General features: G+C 39.1%; 1 protein-coding gene across 3 annotated transcripts in view; it reads right to left on the reverse strand.

Moving 5' to 3' along the window:
• The window catches only part of PCLO (piccolo presynaptic cytomatrix protein), a 665,287-nt gene that overhangs the window by 78,700 nt on the left and 565,282 nt on the right, over window positions 1–21,305 (reverse strand). For 2 of the 3 annotated variants that reach the window (XM_069765158.1, XM_069765157.1), the window contains 4 exons: window positions 15,451–15,477; window positions 9,143–9,236; window positions 1,099–1,170; window positions 467–647 (listed from right to left, as the gene is read on the reverse strand). In XM_069765158.1, the coding sequence (XP_069621259.1) occupies window positions 467–647; window positions 1,099–1,170; window positions 9,143–9,236; window positions 15,451–15,477 (374 nt within the window). The remainder of the gene's footprint in view (window positions 1–466; window positions 648–1,098; window positions 1,171–9,142; window positions 9,237–15,450; window positions 15,478–21,305) is intronic. The other variant, XM_069765159.1, reaches the window with a different exon arrangement.

Below are 21,305 nucleotides of genomic sequence, written 5' to 3' on the forward strand. Positions count from 1 at the left end.
GAAAAATATTACATTTTTGAGAATTTTTATTCTCAGGTCTGAGAGATATTATTGACCTGAGCAACTATAATACAGTAATATCTTTATATCAAAGTTTTATTTATATTCACAAAACCGGCACTAAACATAAAACATGTTGTATAAGAGAACATCTAAAAACATGAAGAAATATGCTCTTTGCTTTTTACTTATTCAAACATTTCCTGAATTACCAAAAGAGATATTTATGGTTTTGATTGAGTAAGGGCAATAAACAAAATGGAAGACTGTTGTCAAAGACTATTGAAATAATTTACTTTTGATGGACTGAGGACATGTTCAAATTGTCCTTTAAAAATCAAAGTATAATGTAAATTGTTTAATTTAAAGTGTTATATTATGAAAGTTATTATAAAGACAGAGCTCACCAAAGATATAAATGCAAAAATAGAACATTATTTAATGACTAAATAAGCTTTTCTATTACCTTTTGATGGATCTGGAAAGATTCCATGACTTCTGCTCTTAATGACTGATGGTTTTGGTACTTGTTGACTGCTGTGACTGGGGTGAGACTTGGCATGGTCAATACTTTCACTTTGCTCCTTCAATGGGTACCAACGTGGCATGTTATCAAGATAGGAGGCATTTGATAAATCTATTAATACCTAAAAACAAAAGAATGTCATATACTTAGCTACATTTTAGCTTCTGCAAATATTACAGGAATGGGTATTTCTATTATGTGAATACACATTCGTTTTGTATGCATACTCCATATGTGAATCTTATAATATGTACCTAAAATTATAATCTCACAAGAAGGAACAAAAGCCTTTTTTAAGCACCAGAAATAGATCCATCAAAAGTTAGGAAAGTCGAATTAACTCTATAGTCAACCCTATGGTACCTTAAGACAACCGTCCAAAGCTTCGCAGAAGTGATTTTGAGCATTGCATGGTTGCATTGAAAACAGTATCATCCTATCTAAAGCTTCATCTCTCGCTGTTGCTGACAAATTTATAAAGGAGATGTGTCTGTTTGTTGGTGAGAGTATCAATCATCAGATATTACTTTTGAATGAAGTAAACACTGAGTGATGAAGATCTGTTATCTTACCTCACCAAGAAAGTCATTGGAAGAGAATCTGTCATAATCCCACACTGTGACTTCCAATGTTTTTTTCTTCAGCTATATCATAAATGAAAACACAATTAGTACCATTTTACACATGGTTGCAAGTAAGAAAACATTTTCACAGACAGATTATTTAGCAATCTACAGGAACCTTGAGTGCTTATTTTATACCCTTGAAAAAGCCAGGAAAAAGAAGTTATGCAAAGACAAGGATCCCCTGACTAATATATATATATATATATATATATATATATATAATACAAGCTAAAGCATAGACATATTAAAAACACTTAAAAAGCACAAATGGCCGTAATTGTGTAACGGACCATAACACTTTAGTGTTGAAGTCTAATCCACCAGTCTGTAAGATGAAACATAAGGAATCAATAAAGAATAAGCCATGGTATTATGAGTGTGAAATTCTGCCAATAAAAGTCTGGAGCATGTATTAAGAGCACCCTAAAAAGATCAAATAAAGGTGCTGTACATTTATACAGCTACAAAATCTAAAGTGAATGCAATGTTATACATTACACAGTCTAATATTCAATAATATTCAATACAAAATTTGGTATGCACACTGTTTATGTGACAAATTTATTATGTATGCCATATTCGTATTAAATATTAGACTGTGTATGGTATAACATTGCGTTCCCTTTATATTTTGTAGCGGCAAAAACTGTGAAGCACTTTTGATTGATCTTTTTAGGGTGCTCTTGTGTTGTAGTATGGTGCTTTTTAAGTGTTTTTAACATGTCTTACATATCTTTGTTTTGGCTTGTGTGTCATTTAATAAATAAATATATTTTAGTCAGATGATCCTCGTCTTTGCATACCTTCTTTTTCCTTGCTTCTTATGTTTTCTATTGGGCATGTGATAAGTAGATCCCATCTTAATTGATGGTGGTGCCTGAATCTGAGGTTGGTGGCTTCGGTAATACAAAGTCTGTACCGATAACACTAAGTTACTGAGAGAGTTTTAGTTTGGATTTTGGGTCAAGGATTTTGGAGCAACCAAAAGAGTCTAGGTGAAAAAGGATGTTCCCATAATCCAGCCCGGGGATTACAGGCCTAATAACAGCAGCTGGATTAATTCAGAAGAGTGAAGTTGTGCTGGAGCTGAACAGAGGTGTTTGGTGAACACAATTAATACTACTTGGGCCATTTCTGCCCGGAAAACCGAGGTTGGTAAGGCTTGTTGTGAATTCTGTGGCAGAGCTCCCTCCTGTGGTCACAAGTGGTACTTCGGCTGATTCTCTCTGGGAGCTTCCGTTTGTGGAGGAAAGTGGTACTGCGGCTTCTGAGTTTCCTCCCTCAGGTGATCTTGTGAGGTCGTTAGGTGCTTCTCTACTTAACTCCACCTAATGCTTTGATCCTGGCTTCCTGTCTATGTTCCAGTGTTGGACTTGTTTTTCCCTGGATCATTCCTGTAGCCTGCTGCTCTGCATAGCTAAGTTCTTCTTTGCTATTTGTTTGCTATTTTTTCTGTCCAGCTTGTCTAATTGTTTTGCTGGAAGCTCTGGGATGCAAAGGGTGTACCTCCGTGCCGTTAGTTCGGTACGGAGGGTCTTTTTGCCCCCTTTGCGTGGTTTTCTTTAGGGTTTTGTGTAGACCGCAAAGTTATCTTTCCTATCCTCGCTCTGTTAAGAAAGTCGGGCCTCACTTTGCTGAATCTATTTCATCCCTACGTTTGTATTTTCATCTTAACTCACAGTCATTATATGTGGGGGGCTGCCTTTTCCTTTGGGGTGTTTCTCTGAGGCAAGGTAGGCTTATTTTCTATCTTCAGGCTAGTTAGTTTCTCAGGCTGTGCCGAGTTGCATAGGCAGAGTTAGGCGCAATCCACGGCTGCCTCTAGTGTTGTTTGGAGAGGATTAGGGATTGCGGTCTGCAGAGTTCCCACGTCTCAGAGCTCGTTCTATGATTTGGGGTTATTGTCAGATCACTCTGTGCTCTGACCGCTATGTCCATTGTGGTACTGAATTGCCTTTCATAACAGTACAGGAAGCCAAAAGTGCTAATGATTCTCAATAGAGGGAAAAAAGAAGTTCTGAGACCATTTTTTTTTCTTTGCACTGTTTTGCCTTTTTTTCCCCTAGACATTTGGGTGGTTCAGGACACAGGCGTAGCAATGGACATTAAAGGTCTGTCTTCATGTGTGGATCAGCTCACGGCAAGAGTTCAAAATATTCAAGATTTTGTGGCTCAGAATTCTTTGCTAGAACCGAGAATTCCTATTCCAGATTTGTTTTTTGGAGATAGAACTAAATTTCTGAGTTTCAAAAATAATTGTAAACTATTTCTGGCTTTGAAACCTCGCTCCTCTGGTGACCCAGTTCAACAGGTTAGGATCGTCATTTCTTTTTTGCGTGGCGACCCTCAGGACTGGGCGTTTTCTCTTGCGTCAGGAGATCCTGCATTGAGTAATATCGATGCGTTTTTCCTGGCGCTTGGGTTGCTGTACGATGAGCCTAATTCAGTGGATCAGGCAGAAAAAAATTTGCTGGCTCTGTGTCAGGGTCAGGATGAAATAGAGGTATATTGTCAGAAATTTAGAAAGTGGTCCGTACTCACTCAGTGGAATGAAGGTGCGCTCGCAGCTATTTTCAGAAAAGGCCTCTCTGAAGCCCTTAAGGATGTCATGGTGGGATTTGCTATGCCTGCTGGTCTGAATGAGTCTATGTCTTTGGCCATTCAGATCGGTCGACGCTTGCGCGAGCGTAAATCTGTGCACCATTTGGCGGTATTACCTGAGCTTAAACCTGAGCCTATGCAGTGCGATAGGACTTTGACCAGAGTTGAACGGCAAGAACACAGACGTCTGAATAGGCTGTGTTTCTACTGTGGTGATTCCACTCATGCTATCTCTGATTGTCCTAAGCGCACTAAGCGGTTCGCTAGGTCTGCCACCATTGGTACAGTACAGTCAAAATGTCTTCTGTCCGTTACCTTGATCTGCTCTTTGTCATCGTATTCTGTCATGGCATTTGTGGATTCAGGCGCTGCCCTGAATTTGATGGACTTGGAATATGCTAAGCGTTGTGGGTTTTTCTTGGAGCCCTTGCAGTGTCCTATTCCCTTGAGAGGAATTGATGCTACGCCTTTGGCCAAGAATAAGCCTCAATACTGGACCCAGCTGACCATGTGCATGGCTCCTGCACATCAGGAGGTTATTCGCTTTCTGGTATTGCATAATCTGCATGATGTGGTCGTGTTGGGGTTGCCATGGCTACAAGCCCATAATCCAGTATTAGATTGGAAATCCATGTCGGTGTCCAGCTGGGGTTGTCAGGGGGTACATGGTGATGTTCCATTTCTGTCAATTTCGTCATCCACCCCTTCTGAGGTTCCAGAGTTCTTGTCTGATTACCAGGATGTATTTGATGAGCCCAAGTCCGATACCCTACCTCCGCATAGGGATTGTGATTGTGCTATCAATTTGATTCCTGGTAGTAAATTCCCAAAAGGTCGACTGTTTAATTTATCCGTGCCTGAGCACGCCGCTATGCGCAGTTATGTGAAGGAATCCCTGGAGAAGGGGCATATTCGCCCGTCATCGTCGCCATTAGGAGCAGGGTTCTTTTTTGTAGCCAAGAAGGATGGTTCGCTGAGACCTTGTATAGATTACCGCCTTCTAAATAAGATCACGGTTAAATTTCAGTACCCCTTGCCATTGTTATCTGATTTGATTGCTTGGATTAAGGGGGCTAGTTGGTTCACCAAGATAGATCTTCGTGGTGCGTATAATCTGGTGCGAATCAGGCGAGGCGATGAATGGAAAACTGCATTTAATACGCCCGAGGGTCATTTTGAGTATCTAGTGATGCCATTCGGACTTGCCAATGCTCCATCAGTGTTTCAGTCCTTTATGTATGACATCTTCCGAGAGTACCTGGATAAATTCCTGATTGTGTACTTGGATGACATTTTGATCTTCTCGGATGATTGGGAGTCTCATGTGAAGCAGGTCAGAACGGTTTTTCAGGTCCTGCGTGCTAATTCTTTGTTTGTGAAGGGATCAAAATGTCTCTTTGGTGTGCAGAAGGTTTCATTTTTGGGGTTCATCTTTTCCCCTTCTACTATCGAGATGGATCCTGTTAAGGTCCAAGCCATCCATGATTGGACTCAGCCGACATCTCTGAAAAGTCTGCAAAAGTTCCTGGGCTTTGCTAATTTTTATCGTCGCTTCATCTGCAATTTTTCTAGTATTGCCAAACCATTGACCGATTTGACCAAGAAGGGTGCTGATGTGGTCAATTGGTCTTCTGCTGCTGTGGAGGCTTTTCAGGAGTTGAAGCGTCGTTTTTTTTCTGCCCCTGTGTTGTGTCAGCCAGATGTTTCTCTTCCATTCCAGATCGAGGTTGATGCTTCTGAGATTGGAGCAGGGGCTGTTTTGTCGCAGAGAGGTTCTGATTGCTCAGTGATGAAACCATGCGCTTTTTTTTCCAGGAAGTTTTCGCCTGCTGAGCGAAATTATGATGTGGGCAACCGAGAGTTGCTGGCCATGAAGTGGGCATTTGAGGAGTGGCGTCATTGGCTTGAAGGAGCTAAGCATCGCGTGGTGGTATTGACTGATCATAAGAACTTGACTTATCTCGAGTCTGCTAAGCGTTTGAATCCTAGACAGTCTCGTTGGTCGCTGTTTTTTGCCCGTTTTGACTTTGTGATTTCGTACCTTCGTACTTTCGTAGGATTTCTGAGGTTCTTAATCCTGTGTCTTTTCGTCTGACCCTTCCAGATTCTTTTTCCATACATAACGTCTTCCATAGGTCATTGTTGCGGAGATACGTGGCACCTATGGTTCCATCTGTTGACCCTCCTGCCCCGGTTTTGGTGGAGGGGGAGTTGGAGTATATTGTGGAGAAGATTTTGGATTCTCGTGTTTCGAGACGGAAACTCCAGTATCTGGTTAAATGGAAGGGTTATGCTCAGGAAGATAATTCTTGGGTTTTTGCCTCTGATGTCCATGCTCCCGATCTTGTTTGTGCCTTTCATGTGGCTCATCCTGGTCGGCCTGGGGGCTCTGGTGAGGGTTCGGTGACCCCTCCTCAAGGGGGGGGTACTGTTGTGAATTCTGTGGCAGAGCTCCCTCCTGTGGTCACAAGTGGTACTTCGGCTGATTCTCTCTGGGAGCTTCCGTTTGTGGAGGAAAGTGGTACTGCGGCTTCTGAGTTTCCTCCCTCAGGTGATCTTGTGAGGTCATTAGGTGCTTCTCTACTTAACTCCACCTAATGCTTTGATCCTGGCTTCCTGTCTATGTTCCAGTGTTGGACTTGATTTTCCCTGGATCATTCCTGTGGCCTGCTGCTCTGCATAGCTAAGTTCTTCTTTGCTATTTGTTTGCTATTTTTTCTGTCCAGCTTGTCTAATTGTTTTGCTGGAAGCTCTGGGACGCAAAGGGTGTACCTCCGTGCCGTTAGTTCGGTACGGAGGGTCTTTTTGCCCCCTTTGCGTGGTTTTCTTTAGGGTTTTGTGTAGACCGCAAAGTTATCTTTCCTATCTTCGCTCTGTTAAGAAAGTCGGGCCTCACTTTGCTGAATCTATTTCATCCCTACGTTTGTATTTTCATCTTAACTCACAGTCATTATATGTGGGGGGCTGCCTTTTCCTTTGGGGTGTTTCTCTGAGGCAAGGTAGGCTTATTTTCTATCTTCAGGCTAGTTAGTTTCTCAGGCTGTGCCGAGTTGCATAGGCAGAGTTAGGCGCAATCCACGGCTGCCTCTAGTGTTGTTTGGAGAGGATTAGGGATTGCGGTCTGCAGAGTTCCCACGTCTCAGAGCTCGTTCTATGATTTTGGGTTATTGTCAGATCACTGTATGTGCTCTGACCGCTATGTCCATTGTGGTACTGAATTGCCTTTCATAACAAAGGCTGCTACATTTACTTTATTCATTGTACCTAAAGAATGAACTATATATGTTATGCATTTGTACTGAAGGAAGCCTGTTTTAATTTTGGAGCTATAAAGTTTATAATCGACAATAAACCTTATGCTGTTTTTATATAAAAACCCTGTGCATGTGCGTAACCAAGCAGCTACCAGAGAGCTCAAACCCTGCTCATTCTGAATGTTTCATTCAAATAGGTGATTGTGAGTCACTGATCCGGACCGGTCTACTGAGACCATAATGAGTAGAGATTTAAATAAAATTAAGCTATACTGAATATTTCCTATAAACCTATATATCAATCTGATCAGCTGCTTCTGCACTGTACCATACTGTCTGCAGATTGGTCTGGTGACAGGTTCCCTTTAAATAATATTGCGATATAGTAATCATCTTATTACACTAGAATGGAGGCAGCAGCCATAACTAATTGATATGGTAAAAAAACCGCAATACATTTAGCACACTTTCTGGATTACTTCCTTTGAGTATGATGAAGCATACGTCTGCACTGCACACTTTAGTTTCTAGAGATACATTTTTTTTCAACACAGCTTTTATGTAGTTCTATTTGACTATTATGCAAAATCAATTTCTTAAAATAGGAAATTCAAATTGTGAAATGTTAAAAGATGAAAGTGTTGGTTCTTATCACATAATTAGCTGACGCCTTCACACATCAAAACCACGCTAAAATGAAAATAGAAAGTGAAATAAAAACATTATAAAGATAAAGTATTCTGTACATTGCGAAAAATATTACTTATACCGGTCTGTTTATAATTTTTTATAATGACTTTAATGAATTTTTCACTTAGATATGGGGTAGAGCTACAGTTAGTGAGTGATGTACCACTTTGAGAGGAATAACAAAAAAGGAAATGAAAATATTTTTAGCTGATGCTCTCCCCTTTACTATACAGCCTATACAAATATTGATACAAAAAGGAATAATATAAAGAAAGGACTTTATTTAATTCCATCCTGTTGGATCCACTTCTGCATCATATACTGCATTACGTGTAATTCTACCCTTGAGAGTGATTTTACATATGGCATATCACTGCATAATTTTGTTGCATAAAGTTTAGATTATAGTAAAATTACCCTATGATCGTTAACCTTGGGAAAATATCAGCAAATGAAACTTGGAGCACCTTTCAGCGAACACATTTTTCCACAGCGTAAATTATTCGTCTTTATTTACAGTAGATGTCAAAATGCAACTTTTCTTTCGTGTTCTTCAAAATTTCATAATGGAAATATGCAACATCTATCCAAATTTACTATACAGAAAATTAAAAATTTACACTAACAGATTTTTTTTTTCCAAATTTTGTATTTTTCTGCCACATTATGTGAATCTAACCTTAGGCATCATTCAAATTTTTTGTTCCCGTGAAGGTAAAAAAAAAAACTGATGGATTTACATCAGTGTGCTGTATTAGATTGTCATCAGTATTAGTCAGTGTGTTAGTTTTTAACATCAGTTTTTTTTTAGTACGCAAAAAAATGATGGAGATTTCTCAAGGTTCTGCTATGTCGTGAAAAATGTACAGCACTAGGATGCAACTAGGATGTCATCAGTGTGTCCAAGTTTGTCAGTGACCCATGACTCGGATCAAAAATAGACATGAGGACCTTAAGTCCGAAAAAAACACAGATATGCAATCAGACCTATAGACTACAATAGGTACACTCTATATCCATGAAAAACACAAGTACAACATGTACTGCAAGTAAAAACGGACATCTGAGGGACATCTTAGGATTAGCGGTCTGTTTACAGGTTCAATTGACAGGTTTTATTTAATAGCTCATTGACCATGATCCCTTTGAAAAGAAATAAGAAAAAAAATCTAAATAATAAAACAGGATTTGTTCTGAAAGAGGATGCATTGTAACGTAGGGAATAGTTTTTAGAAATATCCATCCATGTATAGAATCTAAATGTTTAAAAAACATAAATTTTAGGTAGATGATAATGAAAGTTTTGTTTTGTGAATATCTCCTATTTTTCTAATGAATTAAAAAAGAAAAGATATACTTAAAGATATAGCTAAAAAGTTAAGAGTATGTAACAAAGATACAAACTGTACTGTAGAACAAACAATACAATATGTAACCCCACAAACCTGCTCCATGGAGATACTCTTGTAAATCACTGTTTGATTCCATTCTGGGTTTAGGCTTTTTTGCACATATTTTGTTCTTCTCTTGTATTCAGCACTAGGGCAAAAAAGAGTAACGTCATAGAATTTCACTTATGAACTCTCTTAACATTCTGACAAATGTATGATGTGATATCTCTGCTTTGTGTGACTTTTCCAACTTTATATTATGTTTAAAATTTCATTTAAAAACAATGTAGCCTTATTTAATAGCATTTCTCTTCCATTACCATTAATCATAGCGCATTATGATATACTTGTCATGGTATACCTTGTGTTAACTATATTCAAAAAATACTTTTGCACACAAAAATAGCAAGTCAAGTATCTCACATGGATCCTTGACTTCCCGATTCACAGATTTACCTTGGTAAATGTCTGAATGGCTGAAACGTTGGCTTGTTTGTTTTTCTTTGAACACATTAATCATCTCTTTTGAATAAATATTATATACTTATTTGACTTGCTATTTTGAGTGCCAAAGTATTTTTGGAAATAGTTAAGATGGACATCTTACTTCAGAGCACTAGAAATTGCTAAGAGTTGAGCACAAACTTATTCCCTAGTATATACCTTGTGTTATGGCTTTATGGCAATTTCAGGGACACCATAATGTTTACAAAGCTCTGATCCTCGCTGTTAAACTCCTTTTATGTCAAGATAAATAGCAACTGTAGCACTTAAGGCATTTGATTGACAAGCAGACTTCCTCGACCCTCTCTGGTCTCAGTGGTCTGTAATTTAATAAAGGCATACTAAAGGTACCTTCACACATAACGATATTGTTAACGATATCGTTGCTTTTTGTGACGTAGCAACGATATCGTTAATAAAATCGTTATGTGTGACAGCGACCAACGATCAGGCCCCTGCTGGGAGATCGTTGGTCGCTGAAGAAAGTCCAGAACTTTATTTCGTCGCTGGATCTCCCGTGGACATCGCTGGATCGGCGTGTGTGACACCGATCCAGCGATGTCTTCACTGGTAACCAGGGTAAACATCGGGTAACTAAGCGCAGGGCCGCGCTTAGTAACCCGATGTTTACCCTGGTTACCATCCTAAAAGTAAAAAAAACAACCACTACATACTTACCTACCGCCGTCTGTCCTCCAGCGCTGTGCTCTGCACTCCTCCTGTACTGGCTGTGAGCGTCGGTCAGCCGGAAAGCAGAGCGGTGACGTCACCGCTCTGCTTTCCAGCCGCTGTGCTCACACAGACAGTACAGGAGGAGTGCAGAGCACAGCGCTGGAGGACAGACGGCGGTAGGTAAGTATGTAGTGGTTGTTTTTTTTACTTTTAGGATGGTAACCAGGGTAAACATCGGGTTACTAAGCGCGGCCCTGCACTTAGTTACCCGATGTTTACCCTGGTTACCGGCATCGTTGGTCGCTGGACAGCGGTCTGTGTGACAGCTCTCCAGCGACCAAACAGCGACGCTGCAGCGATCCGGATCGTTGTCGGTATCGCTGCAGCGTCGCTTAATGTGAAGGGGCCTTAATGGGCTAACATGGCAGCAGGATGTCTATCAAATGCCCCTGGCTGAACCATAATCAATCACCAGGGAGTTTTACAGTAACTATCAGTTATATACTGACACTGGCAATACTTCTTTATATGACAAGGGATTATGCAAGGATATAGCAAAACCAATGCTTTATGTACCTGGTTAAAATGCATAAGATAAAATATAAATTGGTACTAAAGGTGACGTGGTATAACCAAGAATAAAGAATAAATGAGTCCTAAGGACTAAAATTTCACCACCCTTTTGTGAAGGACTGATACCTTTTGTCCTTAAAGGATAACTAAGTTCTCAATAAAAGTTAAAAAAAGACTGCAGACTAACTTTTTCTCACATTATTTTCAAGGTTCATTCACTTTCTCTGCAGTCATGGCCTTATTTCCCCCTTTACCATCTGGTGCCTCTGCTCAGAAATTTACAATCCTAACCACTGTGAGGGGCATGGAAGCCTTACCAGTACTATTCTGACAAAAGCTCATTTCCCTCACTTCCCATAATACCTGGTGTTATCTTCAGAAGAGTGCACTATGTTCCTCCAATCACCTGGAAGCTAATCTCCATGTAATGTCTAACCCCCTGTGAGGCTGACAAAAAAGGCAGATAGCAGAGGTGTCAAGTAGAGATGAGCAGATTAGGCTCAATTCAAATTCACCTGTTTTTTTCCAGGGAAATTTGATTTGCAGTGAAAGTTAATGTTCATTTCTGTGCTCTGGAATCTCTCTAGACCCCAAAGCATAATAATAATTAAACATAATATGCTAAAAAAATAAAAAATACATTTTTAACATTTTTATGGCCCTTTATGGTTTAGAAAAATAGTGGACTCCATTTTGCTTATTATGGAAGTGAGTTACAAAAAAACAGCAATTTGGTGAATGTATGTTTGTAAAATTTCAGTAGAATTCAATTCCACTCAACTTTATTTGTTCTTCTTCAGTGCCCTGTATTCTCCTGAGAAGTGGGAAGCAATGCACAAATACCCTGCTATACTGATTAAGAGGGCACATTGGCAGAGGGGCTTTATATTCTCCTGACACAAAGGAATGTGCTCCCACAGCAGCTGTGGCTTGATCACTGCTATGTGAATATGTAGAACAGGGATATCCGGCACTCCTGGTAGAGTGACTCTGGTGCCCAAGTAGGGTTCCAACCCGTAATCCAATGGTAGCAATAAACCTGGCACTCAGGATAATTTGTACGCATAAGATTCATTTGGCAATCCACAAATTAACATTTCGATCTTTTTAGACCTTCATCAGAACTGATTGCCATGTGGGAACTGTAAGAGAACAGCGCTAACAAGGGCGATCCGAATTGCTGAATTACTCTTCTACAGCAATTCGGATCGCCCTTGTCAGCGCTGTTTCCTGACAGTTCCCCCTTGGCAATCAGTTCTGATGAAGGTCTAAACAGATTGAAACGTTAATTTGTGGATTGCCAAATAAATCTGTTATATGTTCAAACTATCCGGGATGCCAGGTTTATTGCTGCTATGTGGATATCTGTAGGCTAGAGAGGGGACCACGCTTCAGCTCCTGAGAGAAATGCCCCCCTATTTCCTGCAGGCAGTCTCGGAAACTCTGTTACTGGAGACAGACATTGTCTAACAATGGGCAGTGAAGAACAAAGTCAGAAGAAGTGCTATCCCTGATGTCTAGCAATTGAGGGTGTTTTTAGGGTTGCATTTCAGGGCATTATCTATTAAATAAGCACGTTATTAAAAAGGACACTTTCATTTTAAGACAATTTGTTTGTTGATTAAAGTAGTACAGGGCACAAAAAAGTAAAATTAAGGTTAAAGATAAATTTTTAAAAAATCAACCAAAGTAAATGATTATATCAAAAGGTAAATGATTAAATCCTTTTTAATTATTTAAAATTAGTTAATTAAAAAAAAAAAGAATTTTGATACCACCAGAGTCATGACAATATATAGAATAAGGTCAAACATTTATTTATAATGCACAGCATATTGCATAAAATCCACAAAACAGATTTGCTAACCAAAAAATGTATAAAGTATCGATTAGATGTAATATGATTCTAATAAATTGTACAAACTTTTGCAGCATGACCTATTTCTCAAGCTTTGATTTTGCTTCCCTAAACTCTCTAAACTCAGAAACATGATCTCAGATTATTAGCACTGATGTGCTCAACTTTGAGAACGAACAGATATACATTTTGAATCACAGGAGAGAATATGCTAAGGACTTGTCAAAAATACACATGTAGCAGCTGTCAATATGCCTCAACCATCTAAGCTATATGCATACTATGGCCGTTCTTTATTTTAAAAAAAAAAAGTTAAATGATAATTACGTGTGGGGATAAAAAAGAAAACGCATAGAAGAAGTCAAAAAAGCAAGATAATTGGTAGCGGCAAGGCCACAAAGGGGAAATTAGACACACATCACTTTTAAAAATAAAACTTAACAATACTTTCACAAGGCTTTAAAGTGAATCAATCAGAAATGCTTCTGTCTTATCTTTTAATTTTTTTTATTAGTAGGAAAGTGTACTCAAGATAAAATTATGGAGTGAATGACAAAGATGAAGACTTTCCCTCATATATACTATAACTAACTGTGGAATACAGTTTTACTATTAAAACCACCATGCAATATACTGTACTTAAAGGGGTTCTCTATTTTTATCAAAATAAAGTGTTTTCTTAATAAAGAAATGCAGCGAAATATTGCTTAGATATTATATAGATACAGTTTCTTTAATGGATAGTTGTCCATAAGTGTGTGTAATTAGGTGTAAGAACATTCAGCTTTATCGGTCTCACGGGGTCTCTTGAGAACCAATACTTTATATTACTAAATGATTTAATTGACAAGAGAAATTAGTAATCAATTGTTAATTGACCAATGTTGAATTAAGGTTAGAAGGTTTGATAGGACATGGATAAAAAATCTTCTTGCATGGGTGAAGGACCACTTAAAGAGGTGCTGGCAGCTCTCCTGACATGTTGACAGGAAACACTTCCTTTCCTCATTTAATCCTGGAAAACTCTCTCTTTGATCCCTGCATTGCGCCATTCCTCTCTAACTACTCTGTGGAATATATGAACAAATCATAGGGAACATGTCACCTAAACCTCCCAAAAAATATTCCTGCAGATGGATAATGTTTATTTCTTTATTTCAATTGCAGAAAATATGAATAATTACATATTAAATGTTCATATTTTCCACAGTTTACCACTAGCAAGAGCAGCTATTTACCTTTGCCACGAAAAGCAATGGTAATGGAATAAAGCATTGCAATTGCTGCAAAGATGGGCTGGCATTGCTCCCACTGGTGTGAAGTCACGCTTCCCCTCCCATTTTGGGTGTGTACCTAAAGTTTAAAATGCAGTGAGATTCACATATTGATGAGATCTGGTGCTCTGTATAGTCTGTGGACCGCCGCCTGAAAGCTGGATTACTCACTGTCACAGCCCATAGATTGTGCATAGCACACAATCGGATCATTGCCACCAATCCACCTACTGTACAGGGATAATGTATAATAAATCCCTCTGTGCACCAGTCAATACCTGTATATCCGGAAGCCTATGCTCTAAATAGAGCTTCTACTTACAAGTTCTGGCCGAAAGAGGTTGAATGCAGCTCAGTGCATGGAGCTGGGCCAAAATAAAAATATCGATAGGTGCCCTTTTTGATGTGAACTGCGCATGCCAAAATCAGATGATAAACCTCACCTCTATGACTTATATACGGTAATAGCTCCAAAAAACAATACTTTGGATTTATTTGATTTTGTATATCATTAAGTCATACTCAGAGATATATATAGTTATATGTATAAAGCCTGCCATACAGATTAGATGGATTGACCAATTGTTCAGCCAAACGATTCTGTGTTCTCTATGAAAGAGTTGCTGCTAGATAGGCGGTGGCTTATTTCCATGAGACAATATGATTGGCAGTCTGACATCGGACATGCCAGATCAATATTTCTCTGGACAACAAATTGTCTGAAGCTCACATACAAATTAGACTGTTGGGTGAATCTGTCGATATTGTGGTTTTCGATGACGTTAGTCTAATTTGTATGGGGGCTTCAGGGCAGGTTTGCACCACCTAACTTGCGGCATCAAACTTGTTTGCTGATCGGCAGCAGTTGAAAAACGTGTTTAGATAGGCAGACTGCATTTTCTATGATCAGTTATATATAATTCTGTGTGCATGGACTGACATTATTTTTGGCAGCACATGTTTACACAGGACAATGTGCTGAAGAACAAAGATTTTTAAATTGCTCAAAAATGATTTCACCTGATAAATGAGCATTTTTCTCATCCGTCAGTTGCCTGGCAGCCTGTTTACACTGCCTGATCGGGTAAATGAGTGTTTCTAGGATTGCTAGTCCATGATAATAGACCAATGTAAATCCAGCTTAAGGGTTAGTCAAGTCACTATAGATGTACTTCCTGAATGACATAGGAGGAACTCATAATACAGAAACCCATATCTTACAGCCGTCCTGTTAAATGTAAAAAAATTGGGCAATGTTTTAACATAAACTAATACAATGTTTTAACATTGTAAACTAATAACATATTCCACTTAGTTTACAATGGCCAAAATGGAGAACCCCTTTAATCCTAAAATGTCTACAAATAAAGATTTGTAATACATTTTGTGAAATTTGTCAAGCAGCGTTGCTTTATGTGTGTTTTTTTTTCATGCAAAGTAATATAATTCTGTTTTCGATAAAAAATAAAGTTTGACTCTACCTGGCATTCTGGACAACCATTACTTGACTGTAAGGACCCAGTGAAGGGAAATGACATAAAGATGAGAAAGCATAGGAAGCAAGCAAAGATAAAGATACAAGTGAAAGACATAAGACACATAAAAAGGTAAACAGAATTCCTTTCACTCCTGTTATGGTCAGAAACGTTTTGCTTAGGAACATGACGTAGACATAGCTAGATATACACCGTGGGAACATACTGTGCCCAAGATTGAGGAAACATTGACAAAATAAAAAAAAAATAAAGAAAAACATGCTGGTATATAGCCTCAGAGTTGCAAATTGGATAACATTTTCATTTTATTGTTTGAATAATGGATATAAGGCTCATCTTCAGTAATAGCAAAATTATAATATGTCATATAGTTATCTCTGATCCGGCCTCTGAGACTCCCAAACTTCTCTAGAACAATGGCACTTAAGAACATAGCAGCTCTGATCCACTGATATCTCTTTATGAGAGCTTAGATGGCCCAAAAACGAATGCAAGTCCATTAGCGGCTTAAGCTCTCCGAGGAAGAGTCACAGGCCCTGTGGCTAGTTTCATTCTAGCATACAGATCAGGTCTCAGAATCGTGTACCCTACTAATGATACCTTGTCTTTATGACATATTAGAGATTTTCTGTAGCTTCAGATAGCCTTTAAATAACACATTTACAAGCCTCTAAATTTATGTAGCTAGAATACGAATACATTTGCAGTCCTGAGGCTTTATCACATTAAGGGAAAGACATCTTTAAGAAGGCTGAAAAAAGACAAAAATTATATTATGATTACTATAGCTCCCTCTTGATATTTATGTTGTGTTATATGCATGTGATATGCATATATAGCCAAGAGTTGAATACACTTTAAGTGATTTCAGTATGCTCGAGAAGTTTTGAGTTCACCCCAAAATAATTTTTAATCACTACATGATGATTGGGAAATACAATTATATATATATACGTATATATATATATATATATATATATATACAGTATACAAGTATACATATATATATATATGTATATATATATATATATATATATATGTATACAGTTATATGAAAAAGTTTGAAAAAAATATATATTTGCATTCCCCAATCGATTGCAAATAGTGATTATAAGCAAAATTAGCAATGAAACAAGAACCATTTAAACAGTTTAATGCAACGAAATAGGACAAGTGGTTTCGCCATATTCAAAACAAAAATGCTACTTTTAATACTATTGCAGTCAATCTGACATTCTGCAAATGTGATGCCTGGCCAGACACCAATCTGCCCGGATTCATGAGGAATCTTAATTCACTGCTCATGGGCAGTGGTCTCCAGTTCACTAATATTCTTGGGTCTCATGTTGCAACATCTCTCTTCAAATCCTACCATAGATTTTCTATGAAGTTCAATTCAGGCCACTCCAGATTCTTTGAGGACTTCTAAAACCAAGCCAAGGTGATCTTTTATAGTATACCTGGGATCCTTAAAGCTGACTTTTGTTCCACTTTTGGGTCAGTAGAGGTGTACGTCTTGGAGTTTGAACATGAAGTATGCTCCTCACTGTTCAAGCTGAAAAATCAGTGCCTGTTGCCACCAAATCTTTTTGCGAGTGTATTCACTTGAGGGTTTTTGATTGCCGATTTACACAAGAAAATCCCATGGCAGACAATATGATCAGTAATACCAAAAATTCCCCATTAAATGTCACCTGCTTAACCCAGCAGGAAGTACGGCGGCATCTAAAAATCACTAAAATTGACAAATCTCCGGGCCCGGATGGGATACACCCTCTAGTACTGCAGGAATTAAGTACAGTCATTGATAGACCATTATTTTTAATCTTTAAAGACTCCATAATAACAGGGTCTGTACCACAGGACTGGTGTATAGCAAATGTGGAGCCAATATTCAAAAAGGGAACAAAAACTGAACTCGGAAATTATAGGCAAGTAAGCTTAACCTCTACTGTGGGTAAAATCCTGGAGGGCATTCTAAGGGATGCTATACTGGAGTATCTGAAGAGGAATAACCTCATGACCCAATACCAACATGGGATTACTAGGGACCGTTCCTGTCAGACTAATCTGATCAATTTCTATGAAGAGGTAAGTTCCGGACTGGACCAAGGAAACCCAGTGGACGTAGTGTATATGGACTTTTCAAAAGCTTTTGATAAGGTGCCACACAAAAGGTTGATACATAAAATGAGAATAATGGGGATAGGGGAAAATATGTGTAAGTGGGTTAAGAGCTGGCTCAGGGATAGGAAACAAAGGGTAGTTATTAATGGAGCGCACTCGGACTGGGTCGCGGTTTAAAGTGGGGTACTACAGGGGTCAGTATTGGGCCCTCTTCTTTTTAACATATTTATTAATGATCTTGTAGGGGGCATACAGAGCAGAATATCAATATTTGCAGATGACCCTAAACTCTGCAGGGTAATCAATACAGAGGAGGACAATTTTATATTACAGGAGGATTTATGTAAACTAGAAGCTTGGGCTGATAAATGGCAATTGAGCTTTAATGGGGATAAATGTAAGGTCATGCACTTGGGTAGAAGTAATAAGATGTATAACTATGTGCTTAATTCTAATTCTCTGGGCAAAACCGTTAATGAAAAAGATCTGGGTGTATGGGTGGATGACAAACTCACGTTTAGTGGCCAGTGTCATGCAGCTGCTACAAAGGCAAATAAAATAATGGGATGCATTAAAAGAAGCATATATGCTCATGAGGAGAACATAATTTTACATCTATACAAGTAAGTAATTCGACCACACTTAGAATACTGTGCACAGTTCTGGTCTCCTGTGTATAAGAAAGACATAGCTGAGCTAGAGCGGGTGCAGAGAAGAGCGACCAAGGTTATTAGAGGACTGGAGGGTCTGCAATACCAAGATAGGTTATTACACTTGGGGCTATTTAGTTTGGAAAAACGAAGGGCAGCACGGTGGCACAGTGGTTAGCACAGCAGCCTTGCAGCGCTGGAGTCCTGGGTTCAAATCCCACCAAGGATCACACCTGCAAAGAGTTTGTATGTTCTCTCCGTGTTTGCGTGGGTTTCCTCCGGGTACTCCGGTTTCCTCCCACATTCCAAAGACATACTGATAGGGAATTTAGATTGTGAGCCCCAATGGGGACAGTGATGATGTGTGCAAACTGTAAAGCGCTGCGGAATATGTTAGCGCTATATACAAATAAAGATTATTATTATTATGATTATTATTATTAAAGGCTACGGGGTGATCTTATTTTAATGTATAAATATATGACAGGACAGTACAAAGACCTTTCTGATGATCTTTTTAATCATAGACTTGAGACAGGGACAAGGGGGCATCTTCTACGTCTGGAGGAAAGAAGGTTTAAGCATAATAACAGACGCGGATTCTTTACTGTAAGAGCAGTGAGACTATGGAACTCTCTGCCGTATAATGTTGTAATGAGTAATTCATTACTCAAATTTAAGAGGGGACTGGATACCTTTCTTGAAAAGTATAATGTTACAGGTTATATATACTAGATTCCTTGACAGGGCGTTGATCCTGGGAACTAGTCTGATTGCCGTATGTGGAGTCGGGAAGGAATTTTTTCCCCCAATGTGTTAGGAGTTGAGTTTCCTCTGCTGCACAGGAGGAATCTCGATCCGTCTCCGCTGCGGTCTCCCATTCTCCTCCAGCCGCAGTGGAGCCTGCTCAGCAGGGACGTCGATCCCAGCGTCTCGCTCAGTCTGACTCTGTGAGAAGATTTACTGCTGCTTCTCCAGCTTCTGCCTGTAAAGCCTATACTGGTCAGCAGCGAGTGGACTTCTCTGGGACTAAGTCCTTGTCTGCACACACTGAGCATGCCCAGGGCAAGATCTCCCGTTGGAGATCGAGGGTCATGTGCTCAGACTCTGCAGCGCATTCTATTGGTCCTCTTGGCAGGTCTTGGAAGGGCAAAGTTTCTGTGGCCGCTTCCTGTCCTGCAACTATATAAACTGCGCATGACCACACGGCCATGCGCTAGTGTACAATTTAATACGTGTGTTTGTTGTGAGTGCAAGTCGTTCTTTAAATACCCCTACCCTATTGTATGATTGTTCGCGTATGGAGTATGGCTGCTATCTAGCGCCCGACTTATCACTCAACGTGTCACACACGTGTCAGCGTCTACTGCTGTGACCGACAGTGCGGTGCCACGCGCCAGTGTGCGCTTCCTGACCCACGTCTGGGTGCTTAGTGGTGCCTGCCAGCACGGCACAGTTCGCACTTCGGTGCCTTAATTATATAATTCCTTTCACACCCAGTAGCGGTGTAGTGCCAGCAAGGGTCTAATCGGACTACAATCCCTGTTGGGGTTTAGTTCGCTGACCACTTGCTCGCGCTCTATGTGCGGTACCGCGGTCCTGTGACGCAACAGGATCGCTTTCTTCACGCTGGGTGAGGTTTAACCCACGCGTGTATACTTTTGAATACCGCCATATTGTCTGTCATTTCCTAGCAGCAGGTTTCACCTGCACGGTGGACCCCGGACTGCGAACGCATCTATATCATCTCTCTTGGTGCGTTCAGCCAGTCCTAACACAATGTGGAGCTTACTCTTTGCCACATGGTTTTTTTTTGCCTTTCTCTGGATCAACATGTTAGGGCATGTTAGGTTAGGCTATGGGTTGAACTAGATGGAATTAAAGTCTTCCTTCAACCTTAATGACTATGTACTACATATGTACTATGTACTGACCTCCTCAGGAATCTGGTGGCAGTCGGTGATAGCTTCCTTATTCTGTCATGTCATGTTCAACTAGTGTAGCCAATGTTGATTTAACTTTGAAATTAGCAGTCATGCATCCTGTTATATCTCTAGAATCATCCAATGTCATTATATATTTTTGTAACATTATTCCTTGTCTTAACTTTTTAGACTGCTTCTTTGACTTTGATATTCAGGTGTCTCACACAATCTTAGAATTTCTGGGTGCCTCACATACCGTTAGTCACTGAGTGTGCTCTATGACTAAGAGCAAGTAAGATGCCTGAAATGAATCAAAGTTTTCCTTTATCATAATGTGGAAGTTGGAATGGCTTTCAAATAAAATATCTAGATTTTTAATGCAGGAAATGTGCTGCGTTTTCTATTTTGCATGTATTATACACTTGTTTTATTAGTTGCATTAAATTATTGTATTTCAATAGTTCTTGTTTCATTGGTCAATACATTTTTGCTAATAAAATAATTTTCCAAGTTAGGATTGAGAATGTTGATGGCAACTGTACAATGAAAATATATAATTATTTATTAACAAGAAGTGGAATATTGTAATTTGGGTTTTTAAGAATTGAAATGTTAGTTGTACATTGTTCAAAAATTCTATGCCTTTACCTAAATCCTACCTAGTACACTATTGTGCCACATGCATAAATGTAGCATCTAATATTTGTCCAATGTATAAAACCTTACCAGTGAGTCTAAGGGTGAACGTTTCCCCTTGTTGAGAGGGCTAAGTCAGTGTAAGAAGACTTATAGGCCACGCAATGCTCCTCCGGGAATTCAAATATGCAAATAGCCTCTTAAGAAAGGAAGAGGACAGTAACTTTTAGCAATCCTAAATGTCAATATCGACCTATATGTTTTAGGAAAAGAAGCCAAACCAGAAAGTCCTTTTTACTTCTTATCCAAAGTCAAGGGCAAGGTCCTTTTGAAGGGACAATATTGACTTTTAGATTGCTACTTCCAATAGGCTAAATACTAAATAATTAACTAAAAATTCGGTTTTCTAAATAACTATATAATGTACTTTTTAATATTTTTTAACTATTTCATAGAAAATGTTGTAATTTATGTATTATAGAAACAGATGGTCAACTCCAAT

Source organism: Ranitomeya imitator, chromosome 4, assembly GCF_032444005.1.
Source record: "Ranitomeya imitator isolate aRanImi1 chromosome 4, aRanImi1.pri, whole genome shotgun sequence".
NCBI lineage: Eukaryota > Metazoa > Chordata > Amphibia > Anura > Dendrobatidae > Ranitomeya > Ranitomeya imitator.